Source organism: Aspergillus udagawae (assembly GCF_001078395.1).
Source record: "Aspergillus udagawae IFM 46973 DNA, scaffold_1, whole genome shotgun sequence".
NCBI lineage: Eukaryota > Fungi > Ascomycota > Eurotiomycetes > Eurotiales > Aspergillaceae > Aspergillus > Aspergillus udagawae.
Genome location: NW_025091264.1, coordinates 3,365,463 through 3,386,450, shown reverse-complemented (window position 1 = coordinate 3,386,450; position 20,988 = coordinate 3,365,463). Strand labels below are relative to the sequence as shown.

The 20,988-nt window shown below is 50.1% G+C and overlaps 4 protein-coding genes across 4 annotated transcripts; 3 read left to right on the top strand and 1 right to left on the bottom strand.

The window, feature by feature from the left end:
* Nucleotides 1–725: 725 nt before the first annotated feature.
* On the top strand, nucleotides 726–3,449 carry Aud_001092 (putative NTP binding protein; the record flags this gene model as incomplete). The annotated part of the gene is made up of 1 exon (XM_043286593.1): nucleotides 726–3,449. One exon carries the CDS (start codon nucleotides 726–728, stop codon nucleotides 3,447–3,449), a length of 2,724 nt encoding a protein of 907 aa, XP_043142528.1.
* A 1,066-nt stretch (nucleotides 3,450–4,515) lies between these two features.
* Aud_001091 (methylenetetrahydrofolate reductase (NAD(P)H) MET13) lies at nucleotides 4,516–6,490 on the bottom strand (the record flags this gene model as incomplete). The annotated part of the gene is made up of 3 exons (XM_043286592.1): nucleotides 4,516–4,667; nucleotides 4,724–5,595; nucleotides 5,667–6,490. 3 exons carry the CDS (start codon nucleotides 6,488–6,490, stop codon nucleotides 4,516–4,518), a joined length of 1,848 nt encoding a protein of 615 aa, XP_043142527.1.
* Nucleotides 6,491–7,392: 902 nt separating this feature from the next.
* Aud_001090 (orotate phosphoribosyltransferase) lies at nucleotides 7,393–8,200 on the top strand (the record flags this gene model as incomplete). The annotated part of the gene is made up of 2 exons (XM_043286591.1): nucleotides 7,393–7,661; nucleotides 7,729–8,200. 2 exons carry the CDS (start codon nucleotides 7,393–7,395, stop codon nucleotides 8,198–8,200), a joined length of 741 nt encoding a protein of 246 aa, XP_043142526.1.
* Nucleotides 8,201–13,271: 5,071 nt separating this feature from the next.
* ags2 (alpha-1,3-glucan synthase Ags2) lies at nucleotides 13,272–20,909 on the top strand (the record flags this gene model as incomplete). The annotated part of the gene is made up of 6 exons (XM_043286590.1): nucleotides 13,272–13,622; nucleotides 13,713–13,888; nucleotides 13,951–19,938; nucleotides 19,997–20,202; nucleotides 20,286–20,796; nucleotides 20,861–20,909. 6 exons carry the CDS (start codon nucleotides 13,272–13,274, stop codon nucleotides 20,907–20,909), a joined length of 7,281 nt encoding a protein of 2,426 aa, XP_043142525.1.
* Between the last annotated feature and the right edge of the window lie 79 nt (nucleotides 20,910–20,988).

Below are 20,988 nucleotides of genomic sequence, written 5' to 3'. Positions count from 1 at the left end.
TGACCAGCCACTGTAATATATTATATTCCGTCCCTGGCACGGCGCGGTCTGGCCCATTGTTGACTTGTCGGTACTATGGAGTAAAGACTGGACTATATTTTCACAGAAATTGCTCCATTTCGAGGTGAGGTAGTCCTTTGGGTGCTGTATGGCCGATAGGATACTGTGACTTCGTTTTGTGAGATACCCTTGATCCTTTGACGATCAACATTTCCGATCTACACAATCTGCCAACACTTAGTCTACATTACAATCACCTTGTCACGCTTCATCAGACAGACGGCCGGCATTCTCCTACGCGGCTGCAGTTTCCATTCCAGACGGCGGACAAAACCAGCAGGCGCGCATTCCGCAGTGGTTTCTTCGGTCCGCGTGTGTGCGTGCTGCTACATTCCTCGGCATGGCAAGTCGGATCACATAGCATTCCGCACATATAATTACAAATCTCTTCATATTCTTTGCCCAGGCTGGGAACCTGCCACTGCACTCGACGGGCTAGTGCACTCGTCCTGTCTGTCTTTTCTGGCAAGTACTTCGCCATGCTACGGCGATCCTTTCATCATCAGCCTCAGCATCCAACGAAATCATCGTCAAAGAGTCCCGAAACCCATAGGACCAAAGGCAAGAACAAGACAAGTGTTTGTTGCTCAAGGAATGGGTAGCTGTGGAAGGTCAATCTGGCCTTGAAGACCAGCCTGTTAACAGCCGTCACTGTCGATACCAATATGGATGAGCTTCTGCACTTACATCAGGGGCATTTCTTGAACCTTGCGCCTCGAAGGCGCCACGATAAGCGGGAGGAGCTGGACGTGGAAGCAGTGGAAAATACACAGCAGGAGCGAAATACATCAGACCTCGGTGGAAGCCCAATGAATTCGAGAAACAGTGATTCTGGAATTGGAACTCCAACCATCGTGCGAAGGAGCAGACCGACGAAGCTTCCTCTGCCCAGGGATTTCGCAATCAAGACCAAGGAACAACAAAACGATAAACCTGCTACGCCTCCACATCGGGAGTATGGTTCTCTTGGGAACGTCCGACCAAAAAAATCGCCTACAGCTCTATACAGCAGTCCGGAAGAGATGATGGACAAAGACCGAGAGCAATATTGGCGGAAGGTCAGGGATAAGTTTGAGAGGGAATCCCTATCGATGAAGGGCCAAGAGAAGGATAAAGAGAAGGAAAAGGACAAGCACAAAGAGACTTACTACGGAGCCTACAAAAAGATCATATCACTGGCCAGCTCTCCAAAGAGCGAATTGGTCAAACAGAAACTGAGATCGGCTGGTGGCGATCTACGAGGAAGCCCAAAGTCGCGCATTGCGAGCCCTATCATCCATCCTCGGCTTCGTCCAGGCTACAGCTCTCCCAGCAGATTTGATAACCAGTTCAGCGGTCAAGGGAAGCGACAGCTCAGTGGAGTTCAACGAAAGAATTCCGATACGGACGAGAGCATTCTGCACTTTTCCACGGACAAGACGGACAACGCTACCGACTCGTCGATCAATTCTCACTCTTCTCTGTCACCCGTGTCCGGCCCGAGCAGCTCGTTGACGGAATGGGAGGACAAATTCGTTGTCAACATGCCATCCGCCAAAGAGCCAAACCCACCAACAATGAGTGCACAGCAGATTGCGGAATTCCAGCAAAGCATTGAAAAGGTGCACAAGGACGGGGGTGCCATGCTTGATCCAGACTCTCTGCCTAGTCCACGTACCGGGACGCCCGAAGACAAGGAGTTATCTGCTGTCCAGCCTGCGAAGCCGAACTCGTTTGACGGTCAAGATCCTCCTCCCCCACCTGCCCCTTCGACGGGAGTTGAGGAAAGCCCACCATCGCAGTCAAAACATCCGAAGTACTACTGTCCAGATGAGATCGGCAAAAATCGCATCAGTACGATATGGGAAGAATCTGCTTCGAGATCCGGAAAGGATGTACCAAATGTCAATCCGGACGGCTCTTTTTTAGGGTGCAAGGAGATCAACGGGCCCAACGACAAGAACCCCGACGAGATCCTACTGTTTTCGCCCGTAGATCGTCCCCGGGTAGTCGATGTGCCGAGTCCTATGTCCAGAAGTCCCAAAGAAAGGAAGATCCAAGTGGTCCGCCAGAGAAATCCGGACCTCGGAGAGAAGACTGTCCCTCGAGAAGAATGGAAACCAGGTACTCTGAATTTGAAACTTGTCCAATGCTCGAAGTCACCACCGAGGAGCGTGTGCCGCGAGACCAGCTGCCAGCAACTAGAAAAGACAGCTCAGGGCTCGGCCAAAGAGGACCGCAAGTCCCCCCCACCTTTGGGCAAGCGCCTCGAGGACAGAAAACCGGCTCCCAGGGACGACGATGTGTTCATTATCACACCCACTATCATACGCACTATGGTGAGCATGTCCGATATCAAGGGTGCGGCGCAGAAGGGATCTCCCGTCGGAATACCCACGTCGCGCACCGTAGGCGATATAATCGCCGACGCTCGGGCAAGACCGCAAGGAAAGCCTTCGCCCCTGGGACTGAGACGAGTGGCGCAAAACTCGCAGGAAAAATCAAACGTATCGTCGCACGTGCCCTTGCGAAGTGCTCCTGTGCGGAGTATCCCCGTGGTCAAGGATCGAGTAGAAGCCGGACGGCGCAAGGTCGAACAGTCTCGAGATATGCGTGGATTCATCCGTATGCCAGGCATGACACCACCGTCTGCAGAAGGTCAGGCAGAGCGCACCGGAAATAACCCTACACAATCCCGTGCCTCGAGTACTGGATCGAGCAGCGAGAACTCGCAAGTGAGACGAGTCACGGACTCCGGTCAACCTAGCAGGTCGTCGCTAGTTGTCAATATCTCTCCGGTCGGTTCGATCGACAGAGGTCAGCCGGATGGTAGTAAGACAGTGCCAGAAACGACCAAGGTGATAGAAGTAGCGGAACTGGATGGATTACAAGTGGCAGAACACAAAGCAAAGACGCCGCCGCCCCGAATCACCCCTTTACACGCTGAACCGCCGAACATGGAGATGGAGGTGGCGAGTCCCACCAAGAGTGCGACAAATGCGCTGACCCTCGCTCTGATCTTGGAAATCTTTATCCTATCAGCTGCTCAAATGGAGGCCCTCTGGCAAAGAGTCGTGTCAAATCGGCATTCCAAGACTGCCCTACTGAAAATTGCCATTAACAGCGTTCTGCAGATGCTGGAGCATTGCCTACAGGTTCTCCGGACGTGGCTGACGGTCTTTTCCGTTTACAATGCCACCGGGGTCTGGCCGCGGCCGGCAGAAGGCGATCTTGCTCGGTCTGTGACGGACATCTGTCAGGCGCTTGCTTACCTCGTTGTTCTGTGTTTTATGATGATGGTTGTTGAACGGGCAGCCGGGTACATAGTCCTTGTGGGAAGTTGGGTGGTATGGTTTGCGAAGCCTTTTGGATGGTTCTTTGTAGCAATAGGAAGGGCTCTCTTTACATGATTCTGTCAGTGGGCGGGCTGGGTGTTCTCTTAGCATGATTGTATCACATAATACTGCTGCATGGATGGCGCGAGGGGTTCTTAACTAGTATCATTACAACGCGTGAGTGTAGGTAGGCACCCGCTCTTTGATGACTCGACTATTCTTACACAGGCAGATAAATATGACTCCTGCTTGTAGACTTTGTGATAGAGCAAGCAAGCAGTGGTATGACTTGACAGCACTATGTAATTTTGATGTAGTTTTACAAATATATATACTCCATGAATGTCTATTTTGGGTGTTGGATGCTACAGGTGTCTGTCCGTCAAAGACCCGTCTGTATCGGTCTCTATCCGACTTTTGACTGTCTGCTACCATATCTCAGCGCAAAGACAAGGAAACGCATCACCGAATAGAATCATCGATTTTCTTTGTATTCTTCTATTAGAGAGAAGACCCCTAAACAGAGAGCCGGAAAGACATATAGTGAGAGAAAAAAAATGAGGAAAAAATGAAGAAAAAAGGGACCAAGAAGATTGGAGGTGATGAAAAAGACTCCGTATCCCGTGTTGAAGAGGGCCACTTTTGCTCTTGAAAGATTTGACCGACTGCCTATCCGTTAAAACCAAACTCCGTCATCCGTCATGTATGTTGAATTATCGTCGAAGGACCCGTTCCTTCTATAGAAAAAAAAAAGCTTTTCTGTCTATGCAAGGCCTCTTTTTGTTGGAAAAGAGGATATGTGAGCAAGGACTTTCTGTTCCGTAGCGTCTAAGCTGATACCACATTAGATGTTGAATTTCGTAATCCTTCTCGTTCGTGATCAATGATAAAAGAAAAAGATGAGAGGGGTATATGGGAAAGAGAAATGTTGAAAAGAAATGTTGAAAGTGAATAACGCTCAGGGAAGAAATCGTTGAGAGGTCTTCAGTCGTGTCGCCATTAAACATGATGCCCTGGGGTTTGACATTTTGTGTCCCCGGGCTGGTATCGTTGAGATAGATGTTGAATAAGGGGTATGAGAGGTTGGAGAAGATTTCGAGTAGAAAGGGTCAAGGCAGGGTTGGAGGCTATGGCTCTGGCTTTAGTTCTTCACGGCAACTTCTTCCGGGGCTGCTCCATTTGGCTGGGACTTCGTCTCGACTGTGTCGGGGACGACCTCCACGTCAAAGTCTTTCACTTCCAGACCGTTGAATAGGTCGAAGAGGTCGTACGTGTTGTGGAAGTCGTTGTTAACTAAGATATCCAGGGTTAGCAACTCAGATAAATACAGTAAGCAAACGCAAACTTACCGATGTTGACCAGGTACCAGTTGTCCATCATATCCTGAATCAACTTTCGGCTAGGGCTGCTGGCGTCATGACATTTGGCCCAGTCTTCACCCAGGCGGTATGCCTCATCCTTCCAAGCTAAGAAACTGATGGTCTCGACAATGGTCGGCTGGACGATTTCTCGTCCGGCAAAGATACCCCAAGTCAGAGCATTAGGGCTGTCACGAGTATTGGTGCGCAATTCGCCCTTCTTGCCCACGGCATGGTAGGTCAAGTCGGGGTTCTTCTCGATCCGAGCGATCAGCCCGTCAAGCAGATAGGGAGGCACAAAGAGCTCGAGGTATGCCTTCTGGTAGACGAAGCCGTTCTTGGGACCCCAGCCAAAAACTGGGTGAGACGATCTCACACCGTTCACGGCAGGTTGCGAGTTGACTGTGAGTAGACCCCTGCTGTTCAGCTGGACCAGGTTCTCCTTGATGACATTGGCTTCGCTACTGATTGGCGAGTCGCTCCATGGCAGGCGGTCCAGCTTCCCTTCCAGATAGCGAACGAAAATCTGCGTTACGTCGCGAATAGACTTGGGCTCGCCCCAAAGTTTGATGTTCTGCTCGTTTGTGCCCTTGAGGCCGATGCCATAAGCGTCAAGCTCACCAAAGGCAGGTGACCGAGAGTCGGTCCAACGGCCGTTCGGGAACTCATCCCATGTCTGTGTACGGGCAATGTAGGAGGAATTTCTGTTGCGCCAGAAAATGGGACGGACATCTTCCCCGCGGCGGTTGAGCGCGAGTGACGGTCGCCAGGGCAGGGGTCTCTGAAGCGGTGTCTCCTCCGAGGGAATCAGTTTGAGTTCATCGAGGACGGCCTGCGTCGCTTGTGCCAGGTTCATGGTGTAGCTAATGTAAAGACACTGTTAGCCACATGAAAAACAGGGAGCCGTTGGTTTACTGGGTAGGAATAAACTCACAAATGCAGGTGCTTGATGCCAGCCGCGAGGAGACGTCGGCACATGTCCGCGATCAGCCGCTTTCCAATCTCCTTGACAGCAGCATCGTCATTCTTCACCGGTTCCAGAGCCTCGAGCCAGTCTGGTGGGATCCGTGCCTTGGTCCAGTTCGCTCGTCTGATAAACGCGGCATATGTGGAAATAGGCATGATACCGGGAATAATAGGCACTGTGATGCCCTTGGCACGGCATTTCTTGACCCATTCAATGAAGTTGTCCGTATCGTAGAACATCTGCGTAATGACGAAGGAGCTTCCAGCGTCGACCTTCTCTTTCAAGTGATCAATCAACTGATCCACATCCGGGTTGTCGTCTGCACCTTCAGGGTAACCGCCCACACCGATGTTGAAGTGATCGCCGTACTTCTCCCGAATATACTTGACCAGATCCTTTGCATAACGGAGTCCTCCTTCAGTGGCTTCCCATGCCTCTTTGTCACGGGGCGGATCACCGCGAAGCGCCAAGATGTTGGTGCAGCCTGCCTTGTAAGCAGCACTGAGCGCAGCATTCACTTTTTCCAAGGGCATGTCTGTGCACGTCAGATGCATGCAAGTCTCCAAGCCATACACCGATTGAGCAACGTTCACCATCTCGCAGGTCAAATCCGACAACCGACCACCAGCACCCCAGGTGATATCGATGAAGGAGGGTCCTAGCGAGTGCATCCGATCCATTCTGTCGTAGAGGTTCTGAACACCCTGGGCCGTTTTCGGAGGAAAGAATTCGAAAGAGATACCGACCCTCCCGGCGGCATCATTCTCCGCGAGCATATCATGGACGTGCATCTTGATATATTACAGTCTGTCCATGAGCAACGATTAGCCTCTTATACCAAAGGGTCAAAAGCCGCCTAATTTTAGCCGGTGTGTCGGCGATGAATGCGAAAAAAGATAGAGGGAAGCAATGGGTGATGGAATATAGAAGAAAGCAAAAGTGTACCGTACCTGCAACAAAAAGTCGACTTATCTGAGCTCGCCTGCTGTTGGATGTCCTTCAGGTGCCGTGGATAATCGCCCCGTTTCGCCCACCGATCTCGCCCGCGACTGCGATGAGAGTTCAAAACCGAAAGTCAAAGCAAACGATGCAAAACAACAGGTTGAGAGCAACCAAAAGAACAAAAGTAATAGCTCAGCACAAAATGACTGCAAGGTAAATGCAGCAGAGTAATGGGGAAAAGAATCAGAGAAGCGGGCTGCTTGAGAGCCACCGGTGTGAGTTGGTGTCCCTTTCCGCTGGAGAGGCCGGACTTCGGAGGACGAGGCCGGCACGTGGTTTCCACTTAAATACTCAGCGAGCAATCTCCAAGAATCAAAATTTTTGATATTGAAGTTTATCGCTGATAGCTGTTTAAAGCAAGAAACAATACTTTCCTATGTCCCGAAATTCCAGTGTACTAAGCGTAGCATGGGGTGTTTGTTCTTTGTAGCAATCCACCGGAGGACAAAATACGGGGGGGACCAATAGACACCTCAGGCTACAATCACCCCGCTGTTTTGCCCCTCCTCCGTCGGCGGATAAGGAAAAAAGTAGAGGGGGAAAAAAAAAAAGAAAACGGTTTCCGTCGACCCGTACCCTTGGTCTCTGCATTTGTTGATGTAAGATATCCGGTCTATTTTTCACAGTTAATCTCACATACACTCCTCAAATCCAATTGCTAGAGCCAATTAATACCACCTGTTGATTCACAATGTCTGCTTCCGTTCCTCCCCCGGCCGCCGATCAGGATTACAAGGCGTCACTGCTCCCATTACTGATCTCCAACAACGTCCTTTCTTTCGGCACATATACCCTCAAGTCCGGCCGTGAATCTCCCTACTTCTTCACTTCGTCTCTGCTTCACACTGCACCACTACTCCGGGCCACGTCTGCCGCCTACGCCAGCGTTCTGTCCGCCGAGCCTTTTGTAAAAAGTGCCGCCGATGGCACGCCCAGCCCCAATTTTGATATCATTTTCGGGTACGTTCTTCCCTTGAAACGTCTCATATCCGCTTGATTGAAGCAGTACTAATCGGTCTGATAATAGTCCTGCTTACAAGGGCATTCCCATCGCCGCGGCCGTGACCAATGAACTGGCCGTGCGCGACTCTATCGCCGGCACCCACACCTGGGACAACGTCAGCTATTCGTTCAACCGCAAGGAGGCCAAGGATCACGGCGAGGGTGGAAACATCGTCGGTGCCCCATTGAAGGGAAAGCGGGTTGTCATCGTCGACGACGTGATCACGGCAGGAACGGCCCTGCGCGAGGCTGTAGGCATCATCCAGAAGGAAGGCGGTATTGTCGCTGGTGTTGTTGTCCTGCTCGATCGTGAGGAGAGGGTGAGCGATGCAGAGCCTAAGAGTGCTGTCGGTGTTGCGCAGAGGGATCTTGGAGAAAGCATCCCCATCCGGGCTGTCATTGGTCTCCATGATTTGATTGAGAAGCTGGGTGATAAGATCGGGGAGAGCGAGATCCAGCGGTTGAAGGACTACAGAGCTCGCTATGGTGCCGAATAAATGAATCGAGGAATGTACTATAGTGAATGATACCAATGAGTCTTGATGATATTCATGGATTTTGATGGTCTTGGTTAATAGAAGTTTACAATCTTTGCATCACCAACGTGTAAAGTCATCTATACAGCGGTGCAGTTTTGGTCACATTTCGTTGTTGTCTTCTGGAAAACCGTCATGAAACTAGTCTCTTCGACCTTTCCTCAAGTATATATCTCTGTTACTCATCTTAGATAGGTAGATCTGAGTTCTGTACACGATTGTACACTGCTTCGCAGACATACTAGGTACATCCCTTTGTTTAGCAGCCAAATCTCCAGCCATCCCGAGAAGTGTCCGAATGACAATACTCGCGACCTCAAACCATCGCTAATCCCCCTGGATACTACTCTCTGACATCATACTCCGTATGCTTTGAAGACAACATCACCTGGAATGTACGGACTAGGTGACACTAGGTGACACCACAACGAAGGGATAATGTGGGGTAAAAACAGTCTGAAACATGCCTTTGTCTATGCTAATCAAATATGTCTCACTTAACATGGGCATGTACTCACGTTCCAGCTAGAGACCCAATCCTTGGGAGATCATCTTCCATGCAAAACAAACCCAGATACATGCCGGCTTGGAGTTTCTCTGCTTAGTAACTAGCCAGTTCACTCGGTCTATGCAATCCAAGGGGCATGAGAGTGTATGCCAATCTCAATGTATAATGTACTGATACCGAGTGTCGAACCGCGAAGAAATTTCATCGACTCAATTGCCTCTTTCAAGGAGTGAAAAGGCGCCATGGCAGATACCGTGGAGTCTGTGGAGTCTGAGCAACAAAAAGTATCGAGATAATCCTCTACTATACACTCATTTGAACCCATCTGCCTCCGCTTCAGTCGCGCAATCTGCCTTCTAAATTCCTCGCGCTTCTTGAACTATGGATAATCACACCGTAGCGCTAGGAGGCAACGCAGCAGTCCCAAGGCCCGATTATAATTGCCTTACTAGGACGAGTGTGGACGACCACAAGATTCCCGACCAAAAGCCGGTGAGGATGAGATTTTGATCACAAACCCCTAAGTTTCATCTTGCAGGAGTTGATGCGAACAAGATCGGCGATCCCGTCCAGCTCTCGAGTCGGTGAACAGTGAAATAATGAAGAAAATGAGCTTCCGTCTGGTAGCTTCCAAGCGGTCGGCTCACTGACTTGAAAGGGTAAGCTAGATATGATATGTGTGTGAAGACGCTTCCCAGAAAGGAGGTAATCGGGAATGTCGCTGCATATGATGTATCGGTGTTGCCATGTGCCGAGAAAACCTACAGCGCGGCACAATTTTTGTTGTTGTTGTTGCTTGAAATATCATGCTGGGTTAACAAGTGCTGGCATGGACGTGGGGCTTGTATGCGGGTTTTCAATAAATCATCGGGCCTGCGTCCTGCTGTGGATTCTGGATTCCGTTCGATGCGCTCTACGTTTCCATTCCGCCGGTGGTCCCGTATAGATACCCGATGGCTTCGGCGACTTCATAATCGAGCGGCATTTGTCACAGTCGGAAGTGAGGGTGCAGACTTACCTGTCATATAGCGTAGCAACTTCTCCTAGATTTGTCCGATTGTTGAGGGTCAGAAACATAAGAGTCAACAATCCGTGCGTGGCTGGAGGCGACGATATATTTTGCCCGAGAAGCAAGAGCGAAGAAGGACAATCAAAGTGTTCTACCGCACTGACTGTGAACAATCATAGCGGATGTCATCGTACACCGTTAAAGTCCTGACTCATGCCACATGTAGAAAAGGCGGCTGGGATTGCATACGCAATGATCTGTGCTACGCTGCAAAGAATATGACAATGGGATGATCCGGCATCGATCAAGTTCATGCCGCTGATAAGGCCCATTGTACCGATCACCCGAGGGCTGAAAGCCTACCTAGGTACCTACTTACGTAGATAGATAGATAGGTAGGCAAACAGATGTCACGGAGCGGTCTGGCGATCTACCAGTGAAGAACTACCTAATATTTATGAGCAGCCAATCATAATAACGGACTGGCATTTAAGGTTGATCTGGTGTGGCATCAAAGCTTGGATCATCCGCCGTTCAGATCTTGGCGCCCCCACTATCGTTATGGTATATAGTGTAGGTGCATAATCTGTAACTCTACCAAAGCAGGTTATCGAGCTCACAGCGAGAGCCGTAGCGCTGATATGTGCATATTTCTCAAGCCAGTGGTTGTAATTTTCAGCATTGATTATGCAGTATACATGCGGGATTTGATTAGTGGCTTCGAACCCAAAACGCCACAGTACAGGTAACGGCACAGAACTACTGATTTAGAAGCAAGGGTGGCGATCCACTGACAGAGCGCGAAGTCTCTCCATACTTACCTAGGGATACAAAAGTTGTTTCCTGATATGACCAATGTCAGTCTCACCAATTGAATGTAGATTACTATCGGAGCCAGGTCTCTGGCATCGGCAATGGTTTTCTGGTCTCTTTGAGTAGCCAGCAACATGGGCTGGATTCAGTCTCAACACTAGCAGCGACTGCAAGCGACGCATGGGCAAGATTGATCTGGTCGAACAAGCTCAATGACTTCTGTTGTACACTTCATCCCTTTGTCGGGTGTCCTGTTGTTTTCACGTTGGACATTGTAGAACCCAGGGCTATACGAATGTAATTGGATCTTCAACCATCTCCTTGAATATAACTAAGTATATCTCCTTACTGGACTGACCATGACACCGACATCCCTTTCTCCCTTGAACATGGCCACGATGACCCGAGGCAGTCGAACTGAGACAAACATGACCTGACCTGAGACATGTTCAAACGGCTTGACAAGGATTGGTTCGTAGTGCAAATCGCAATATCCTGGAATCACAACTTCTATCATCCCTTTCGCACTACTCAAGCAAGGAAAAATATAATAGCGGGTTGTAAGTGCCCTGACTACCTGTGTATCACCCATCCGTATACGTGTAATTTACAATAACCCCGATGAGTAAATGTTGTGGAATTTTTTTGTCGCTACCAATATGGCATGCTGATACACGAAGCTGAAGTTCCAGTATCTGCCGTCACCTAGAAGAAAGGATGGGAAAACCTTAATAGGCGAAGCTGCAAGAGGTAAATTAATGCCCATGATATCGCAAGATACTGATTGTCTGCCGCCTGATCATGAATGTACAGAGACTGCTGTTACCACGTCCAATTCTGTTGCCGACATTGACAAAGGTACAACGCATTGAGCATTTAGGGCACCCGTATTATTAGCATTACGGTGACATCTTGATATCAGAGGTGGAAGCGCTATCTAGCGGTTGAGATGGTATCCAATTTTCCATACTTCGCCGCCAGTCAAAGCTTCCACGTATCGATCTATATCGGGTACATAGTACCAGCTCAGAGGTTTTATCCACACTTTGCATGCATAAGCGAAAGGCTGACGGTCTATCTCTGACATGTTGTATTGGACCAAGCACGCAATTAGCAGGAGATAGCTTACTATTGAGAAAGAAGCATGACTCGTGTTATCGACTCCACAACCAGAATCCTGGGTGCGTCAAAGTGGGCTTCTACAGGGCTACTGGCTCTGAGCGTCCCCAGAGGTCACATATCTGATCATAACCACATAGCTGCCCGATTTCCGAGCTCTTTAGCAGCTATGCGGATGTTGAACTGTGCATGATATTTTTTCTGACTACGACTTGTGCATTGCAAGTGCATGTGCTCTCAACCATGCAGCCACGATGAGTAGCCAATACCTAGGGGATGGAAAGACACGAGACTCCTTATTTGACTATGTAGATGTAAGCATAATTAGATATCACTACTAACTGGGTGCTGCCCGTTCGAGGTAGGATCAGACGGAAGTCACTCACCCACAATCAGCACCATGCTCATAGATAGCAACATGATATTTTCTCAGAGGACAACATATACTCCGTAGCATTCAATGATCTGATGCAGTATGCGAAGGTCGTTAAGCGAGTAATTCAATATACAGTGCAAAGGAGATACCTTACTAGAGGGAAACGAAGACTAAAACAAGAAAACCCGGTAACTACGCGAGGATCAGCGTAAGGTACCCACTGGCCCCCGCCGGGATGAGTACAGTACCCACAGCTGCCTACCTTGAACCTAAGGTATCTAATATCGGTGCATGCTCCGAGTAGAACAGTCATCATACGTACTGACTTTCCTCCTTCCTTCCATCTTCTTTATTGTCACCCGTCAACTTTCCGGTCTCGCTCCCTATGCTCAACTCTGACACAGTCTCCACAGCTCAATTTTACTCCACTGCAATGGCATTAGCTTCACAGGGGGCAGATGATCTGCCGAAAACTATCATATCATGCAGGAAGTCGATGGCTGGTTCTGGAAATCGAGCAGGAGGTACCGAATCTCAACAGCACGATTCAGAGACAAGATCATCTCTCACCTGCTTCTTTCTTCCCGTCTCGCTCTCTCGGCTATCTTTTTTTACGTTTGTCTTTCTATCTGCATGCTAGCTGTCTACCATCCGTCTGACGAGTATCATGCAGCAGCATCAGTAGGCAGGAAAAGCGAAGGATAGCTGTCGTCCTGCTTTGCTTGCTCGCCCCCACGATCCTTCCTGGTGGACTCATTGACTGTACATTATCGAGATTGACCCATACTCGACTTGCCTGTTGGTGTTCTCAATCCCAGATAGACCCCCCTTGTGCATGTTATCGGACAAATTTCTTTCTTCTTGATCCTCTTTCTCATTGTCCTCTCGACTATCTCCACCATCTTTAGCTACTCTTGCTGGCGCCACTCGTCCTCTCGACCCTTTCCATTCTGCCCGAGCCTAATATCTCAACTGCAATTGGCTGGCGCTCATTTTCATTAACTTTTCTACAGGATAAAAAGAGGGAACCGACAAAGGGTTGATTGAGGGAGCGAGGGTCGTCTAAGCTATCTCATCGATCCATTCCCTTTCCCTGATCTTGACTGGAATACTCTTCCCTGAGACCTTCTTCGACGCTTGAACCACATGCTGCTCTCGTAATACGGTGGCACCCCATTTTATAGTACGGCCGTCGGTCGACTTGAACATGAGCTGGAGGCTTGTGGGTTCGTTGCTCGCGTTCTTCGCGGCAACCACAATAGCATGGCCTTACGACGAGGCCCTCGTTGACTACAATCTCAACACAAACAAGCAAGCGAGCAATCCTGCTGAATACTCTACAGATGGACCTGGCCACAAGTACACACCGTCGCCTGACAATTGGCGTTTCCCCATGTACACCCTCTTCCTGGACCGTTTTGTCAATGGTGATCCAACCAACGATAACATCAATGGTACCCTCTTCGAGCATGATCTGAACTCGAACCAGATGCGTCATGGGGGTGACGTGGTCGGCTTGATTGACACGCTGGATTATCTTCATGGAATGGGCATCAAGGTGCGTTTCTGACCTTCTTTCCTTGCTCCGTCTCCGTTCACTTTCTCCGCTGTGAAATGATTGAATTCTTTACTAATATCTAACCAACAGGGCATCTATCTGGCAGGCACGATTTTGATCAATCAGCCCTGGGGTTCAGACGGCTATTCAGCTCTCGACACTACCTTGCTCGATCAACACTTTGGAAATATCCAGACTTGGAGGGACGCAATTTCGGAAATTCACCGACGAGGCATGTATGTCGTTTTTGACAACACAATCGCTACGTGAGTAACGCCCACACTCATTCCGCAGTAAGTGCTTGAACTGACCAATGTTCCTCGCCTAGAATGGGTGACTTGATTGGTTTCGAAGGATACCTGAATAGCACTACCCCTTTTTCCGTCAAGGAACACAAGGCACTTTGGAAGTCTGACCGCCACTATGTCGATTTCCACTTTGGAAATGATTACAACGAAACTTGTGACTACCCGCGATTCTGGAATGAGACAGGCTGGCCAGTCGACCAATCCGTCAGGGACCAATTGAATGGGTGCTATAACAGTGACTTTGACCAATATGGTGACCGAGAGGCTTTTGGTGTCTATCCGGACTGGCAACGTCAACTGGCAAAATTTGCTTCCGTCCAAGATCGTTTGCGCGAGTGGAATCCCAGTGTCAGACAAAGGTTGACTCGCCATTCCTGCATGATCATCGAAGCCCTTGATATTGACGGCTTTCGGTACGACAAGGCCACGCAAGCCACCGTGGACGCCCTGGGAGAGATGTCACTCGCTTATAGGGAATGTGCTCGTAAAGTTGGCAAGAACAATTTCTTCATTTCCGGCGAGATCACTGGAGGAAACACCTTTGGCTCCGTCTACCTTGGGCGTGGTAGGCAGCCCAACCAATACCTGGAGTCTGCCATCGATGCTATGAACATGACCAATTCATCGGACCACCAGTACTTCTTGCGCGAGCATGGTCATGAGGCTATCGACGCAGCAGCCTTCCACTACTCGATATATCGCTCCCTGACTCGATTTCTAGGCCTAGACGGTAACCTGGCAGCTGGCTATGATACTCCAGTTGACTGGACTGATGCCTGGAACCTAATGGTTATATCCAATGATATGATCAATGCCAACACTGGGAAGTTCGATCCTCGACACATGTATGGTGCCACAAATCAGGACGTTTTTCGATGGCCGGCCATTGAGTACGGTGTAGAGCGACAGCTCCTTGCTCTCTTCGTCACAACCCTGCATCTTCCAGGCATCCCAATTCTTTTGTGGGGTGAAGAACAAGCTTTCTACATCTTGGATGCTACAGCCTCCAACTATATCTATGGACGTCAAGCAATGTCGCCCGCCACAGCGTGGAAGTCTCATGGCTGTTTTCAACTGTCGCCATCGCAGTACTACAACTGGCCCATCCAAAAGGGTCGCCAGGGTTGCCACGACGAGACGGCCACGTACGATCACCGTGATCCTTCCCATCCTGTCCGGAACATTATCAAACATATGTATCAGATGAGAGAGCACTACCCTGTCTTGAACGACGGATGGTGGCTACAGAAGCTATCAAAGCAGACGCGCGAAATCTATCTCCCTGGATCAAACAGCACTCCTACTGAAACGGGCATGTGGTCAATCCTAAGGGACGTGACCCCGGGTATCCAGAGCCTTGGGTCAGACGAGGACGACCAACCGGTGTGGCTAGTATACCAGAATGAGAACCACACCGTTGACTATAAATTTGACTGCGGCAGCAATGACTCTGCCTTGATCGCTCCCTTCGCCTCAGGAACCACAGTGCGGAATCTGTTTTATCCACATGACGAACACGTTCTAAAAGATGGTCCAAAGAAACTTGGCTTGAATGGCTCCACGGACATCAATGGCTGCCTCGATAGTCTGACTCTCAAGCCCTTTGAGTTCCGGGCCTATGTCCCAAAGAAAAGGTTCATTGCTCCCCGTCCCATGATCACTCAGATCACGCCTGGCCACGATACCCCGTTACTCTCAAAGGTCGCGTCTGATCAGGCTGAAGAGATAGATGTCAGCATCTACTTCTCAGCAGAAATGGACTGTGACTCTGTCACAAAGTCAATCACGCTGAATTCGACGACAGAATCGGGGAAGACGCCATCTATTGACAGCAAAAGTGCAAGCTGCAAGAAGATTCCTGCGACTGATACGCAATGGACCGGTCAGCTTCCAAGCGTCTGGGTTTGGACTGGAAAGTTGACCGGTCTGTATAATGGGATTCACCGCTTGACAGTCACAAACGCAAGTGACTCCGCTGGGACGAGTGCAACAAATGCCATTGACCATTTCCTGTTTCGTGTTGGCCAAAGTGACAATCCCATGGTGTTCACCTCGGCCAATTATTCCAGCAGTCTGTTGCATGAGCACGAGAACGGCACACTCTTCATCCAGCATCATGCTGCTGGTGCCAACAAGTATCGCTATTCCACAAACTGGGGAAGTTCATTCTCTGATTGGATGGACTACAAAGGTGGCAATGAGACAATCGAGGAGCTTCCGTGGTCTGGAACTAAGAAGCAGAAATGGCAGGGAAAGCATGTGCGCGTTGAGTATTGGAGCAAGTTGACTGGGAGCAGCGACTATGTTCAAGAAGGAGACTCTAGTTGGGACTCCAACCGCCCACGGCGCTTCCCTCACCTCTTCTTTAATGGGCCGTATAATCAATACGGCTATGATGCTGGACTGAACAATGTGGTCCAGCTAGGAGAGGATGGACTGTGGCGGTTTAGATTTGTGGCTGAGTGGCCAGCGCAGGGCCAGTTCAATGTCTGGGGCATCAATCCTGATGGTCAACCTGACCAGAGTTTCGTGTTTGGTGATGCAGATAGGGACGGCGTCCTAGATCGCATGCCCCCCTCTTCCCTCAGTACCACACTGATTAACATCACGGACCACCCGCCAGCGCCTCATCTGGCATGGGTCCTTCACCTGGATGATTCGAGTCTGCGGTTCCGACTCGAGCCAACGGGCTCACGGGCAGTTCAGATGGCCGTTTTCTTCCTCCTTTGGCTCATACCAGTTTTGACGGCTGCTGCATGTGTATACGGCTTCATGAAATCATTCTACCAAGTGAAATTTAACCAAATCGGAGTCAGCGAGAAGAAGACGCTGTTACCATTATGGCTCCGGAGGAAGATCAAGCGCGCAGCTTTCGAAGATGGCGAACCTATGAATCCTCTTGTGCGCTTTGCAAACAGATCAGGCTTTCTCCAAAGTAGGTCTGCCTTCAATGAAGGGGCATTACAGCGGAGGACTGTCCTGATTGCCACGATGGAGTACGACATTGAAGATTGGGCGATCAAGATCAAAATCGGCGGTCTAGGCGTCATGGCACAGCTTATGGGCAAGAACCTGGGGCACCAGAACCTGATATGGGTTGTCCCTTGTGTGGGTGGCGTTGATTACCCTGAGGATCAGCGGGCTGACCCGATGTTTGTCACCGTGCTCGGGAACTCTTACGAGGTCAATGTCCAATACCATGTTCTCAAGAACATCACTTATGTTCTCTTGGACGCTCCCGTCTTCCGCCAGCAAACCAAGACCGAGCCGTATCCTGCTCGGATGGACGATCTGGATAGTGCCATCTACTACTCTGCGTGGAATCAGTGTATCGCACAGGCAATCAGGAGATTTTCCGTCGACCTGTATCACGTCAATGATTATCATGGCTCGATTGCTCCACTCTATCTGCTACCACAGACTATTCCTATTTGCTTGTCCCTTCATAACGCTGAATTCCAAGGGCTATGGCCAATGCGAACGCAGAAGGAGAAAGATGAAGTCTGTTCGGTGTTCAACCTTGACCTTGATGTGGCAAGTCGCTACGTCCAATTCGGTGAGGTCTTCAACATGCTTCATGCGGGTGCAAGCTACCTTCGGCTGCATCAGCAAGGCTTCGGGGCTGTAGGTGTCTCAAAGAAGTATGGGAAGCGCTCTTATGCCCGGTATCCGATTTTCTGGGGACTAAAGAAAGTTGGAAACCTACCGAATCCTGATCCTACAGACACGGGCGAATGGAACAGAGAGCTAACTAGGCAATCTGACATCAAGGTGGATGCAGCTTATGAGGCCAGCCGTGGAGAATTCAAGCGTCAGGCACAGGAGTGGGCGGGACTGGAACAGAATCCTAATGCAGATCTTTTGGTATTTGTTGGGAGATGGTCCATGCAAAAGGGTATCGACCTCATTGCAGATGTTATGCCTGCAGTCCTGGAAGCTCGGTCTAATGTTCAGTTAATCTGTGTTGGTCCGGTTATTGACCTCTATGGCAAGTTCGCGGCGCTGAAGCTCGATCGTATGATGGAATTATACCCCGGCCGTGTGTTCTCAAGGCCCGAGTTCACAGCACTTCCGCCATTCATCTTCTCTGGTGCTGACTTCGCTTTGATCCCATCCCGCGATGAGCCCTTTGGGCTTGTTGCAGTGGAATTTGGGCGCAAGGGGGCTCTTGGTATTGGTGCGCGTGTTGGCGGCCTTGGTCAAATGCCTGGTTGGTGGTATAATGTCGAATCTACTACAACATCGCATCTTCTCCACCAATTCAAACTCGCTATTGGTAGTGCATTGAGCTCGAAACCCAAAGTTCGAGCCATGATGAGGGCACGGTCCGCGAAGCAACGCTTTCCTGTTGCTCAGTGGGTGGAAGACCTTGAAATCTTGCAATCTACTGCGATTCGCATTCACAGCAAAGAACTGGCGAAGTCAAGTGGACAGTCGTTGACGCCATCCGGGTACAACACCCCGAGTGGAATGATGACCCCTCCAGTTGCAGGAAATCTGACTCCAACGGGCATCCAAACTCCTCCATTGATCCACTCACGGGAACCGAGTATCTCAAACGCCAGTCGGCTCAGCGTCCTTGGGCCCCAGCAACGAAACACAATTGTATACAGCCGCGACCCAAGTCCTGGAATGGCTGAAAAGCCCAAGTCAGGTCTTAGCCGACAGCTATCCCTCGGAGTACGAGCTGGACCTGGGCATCTGGAGCGTCGCGGCCGCCGTAAGCTCAAGAAGATGAACCAAGGGAGTAGTGATGATAATCAGAACTCAACGACTGACGTCGAGTCAAGCAGCGATGACGATATTATTCCCAGCTACTACGGCGACGACGAATACACTCTCACACCCGAACAAGCGGAAGCAGGGCGACAAATGGAAGCCTCACAGCAACAAGGGCATCATGCCGTGTGGACCCCTCGGGACTTCTTCAGTCGAAGACATTCAAGTCAAACGTCTATTTCTTTCAACATTCCCCTGTCCCCCACCAGCACTGGTGTCGCAGAAGCCGATGATACTATTTTCCCCCCTGCTCGGCGGATGCTGGAACCTGCTAACCCGAGCCACCGCCTTAGCAGCGCCTCCGTGCTCTCGGTAGATTCGATTGTCGGCGCCAAGAGAGATTATAGACTCCAGAGGGTTGATCCTTTCTTCACAGACAGTACCGGCGAGTTCTACAGGATATTTGAAAAGAAGTTGGACGCGTTGAATGGTTCAAATAGTGAATCACAGCTCTGCATCGAGGAGTACCTTGTCAAGAGCGAGAAGAAGTGGTTCGATAGGTTTAGGGATGCTAGACTGGGCCGCAACCAGTCTCCTGCTTCTTCCGTTTTCCAGGTCAAACGAGATATTTCGTCCAATGATTCGGTTTCCAATGAAATGGGGGCGCGTGAGAGCGACAGCGACGCAAACAAGGAACGTGATGAGTTCTTCTTAGGATCTGACTATGTTCCCCCGACGGGCCTGAAAAAATGGATGCAAGTGCGGATTGGTGACTGGCCTATCTACTCGATATTTCTTGGGTTGGGGCAAATCATTGCGGCCAACTCCTACCAGATCACACTGCTCACCGGCGAAGTGGGCCAGACACCTGAAAAGCTCTATGGTATCGCAACAACATACTTGATTACATCGATCATCTGGTGGCTTTTCTTCCGCTACTTTAAGTCAGTGGTCGTCCTCTCGCTTCCATGGCTGTTGTATGGCCTTGCGTTTGTCATAATCGGTGTTGCGCATTTCGAAAGCAACTCGTTCAGTCGCGGCTGGATCCAGAATGTGGGAAGCGGATTGTACGCTGCTGCCTCCTCCAGTGGCTCCATTTTCTTTGCGCTGAATTTTGGTGATGAGAATGGGGTGCCTGTCAAACAGTGGGTTTTCCGTGCATGTCTCATTCAAGGTACCCAGCAGGCTTATGTGATCGGCCTGTGGTATTGGGGAACCAGCCTTGCTCAAGCAACCAACAGCGGCATTATCAATCCTCAAGGTGATATAACAAACACCTGGAAGATAACGTACGTTTAAAGCCCTTTCATCCCGTCTGCTATCACGATTCGCTAACTGATATTCTAGTGCCATTTGCTTACCTATCGCCATCGTCCTGTGGAGTGTTGGTTTGCTTGTCTTCCTCGGTCTGCCGAACTACTACCGGCAGATACCCGGGAAAGTCCCATCTTTCTACAAGTCTGTCTTCCGACGAAAGATCGTTCTGTGGAACTTCGTCGTGGTCATCGTTCAGAACTTCTTTCTGAGCGCACAGTATGGACGGAATTGGAGCTGTAAGTAGTTCATCGAACAGTGAGATATTGCAATATCCTCAAGGACAACGGCTGACATTTCTCGCTTTCTCTCTCTGCAACAGTTCTCTGGAGCTCTAAGAATGCGGAAGCCTGGCAGGTGGGAATTTTGTGCGCCTTTTTCTTTGGCGCTGTCTGGGCCGCGCTGCTATACTTGTTCGGTCGCCTGTCCAAGTCTCATAGCTGGATCATTCCAGTGTTCGCCTGCGGATTGGGGGCTCCACGATGGGCCCAGATGCTTTGGGGGGTCTCAGGGATTGGCCTGTATCTTCCCTGGGCTGGCGGCGACCTAGGCGGAGCCCTTGTATCTCGGTCCCTGTGGCTTTGGCTTGGAGTCCTGGATTCCTTACAGGGCCTTGGATTTGGCATGATCTTGCTTCAGACCTTAACTCGGATGCATATCTGCTTCACTCTGCTGGCTTCGCAAGTGCTAGGTTCAATCGCTACCATCTGCGCCAGGGCGTTTGCTCCCAACAATATTGGCCCAGGGCCGATTTCGCCAGACCTCACGGCCGGAGTCAGCTCGGTTGCCAATGCCTGGTTCTGGATTGCTATTTTCTTTCAGCTGCTAATATGGTAAGCACATTATCCCCCAACCATAGGATATTCGGACCCAACACTGACAAACGCTCTTCCGCAGCGCTGGTTTCTTGAGGTTCTTCCGGAAAGAGCAACTTTCAAAGCCGTGAACAGCAAGCATCCGTCCACTTCCTGTGATGGGACAGTCTTGGCCTTCTGCCTTGACGGCGTTCCGAGGATCCGTGACAC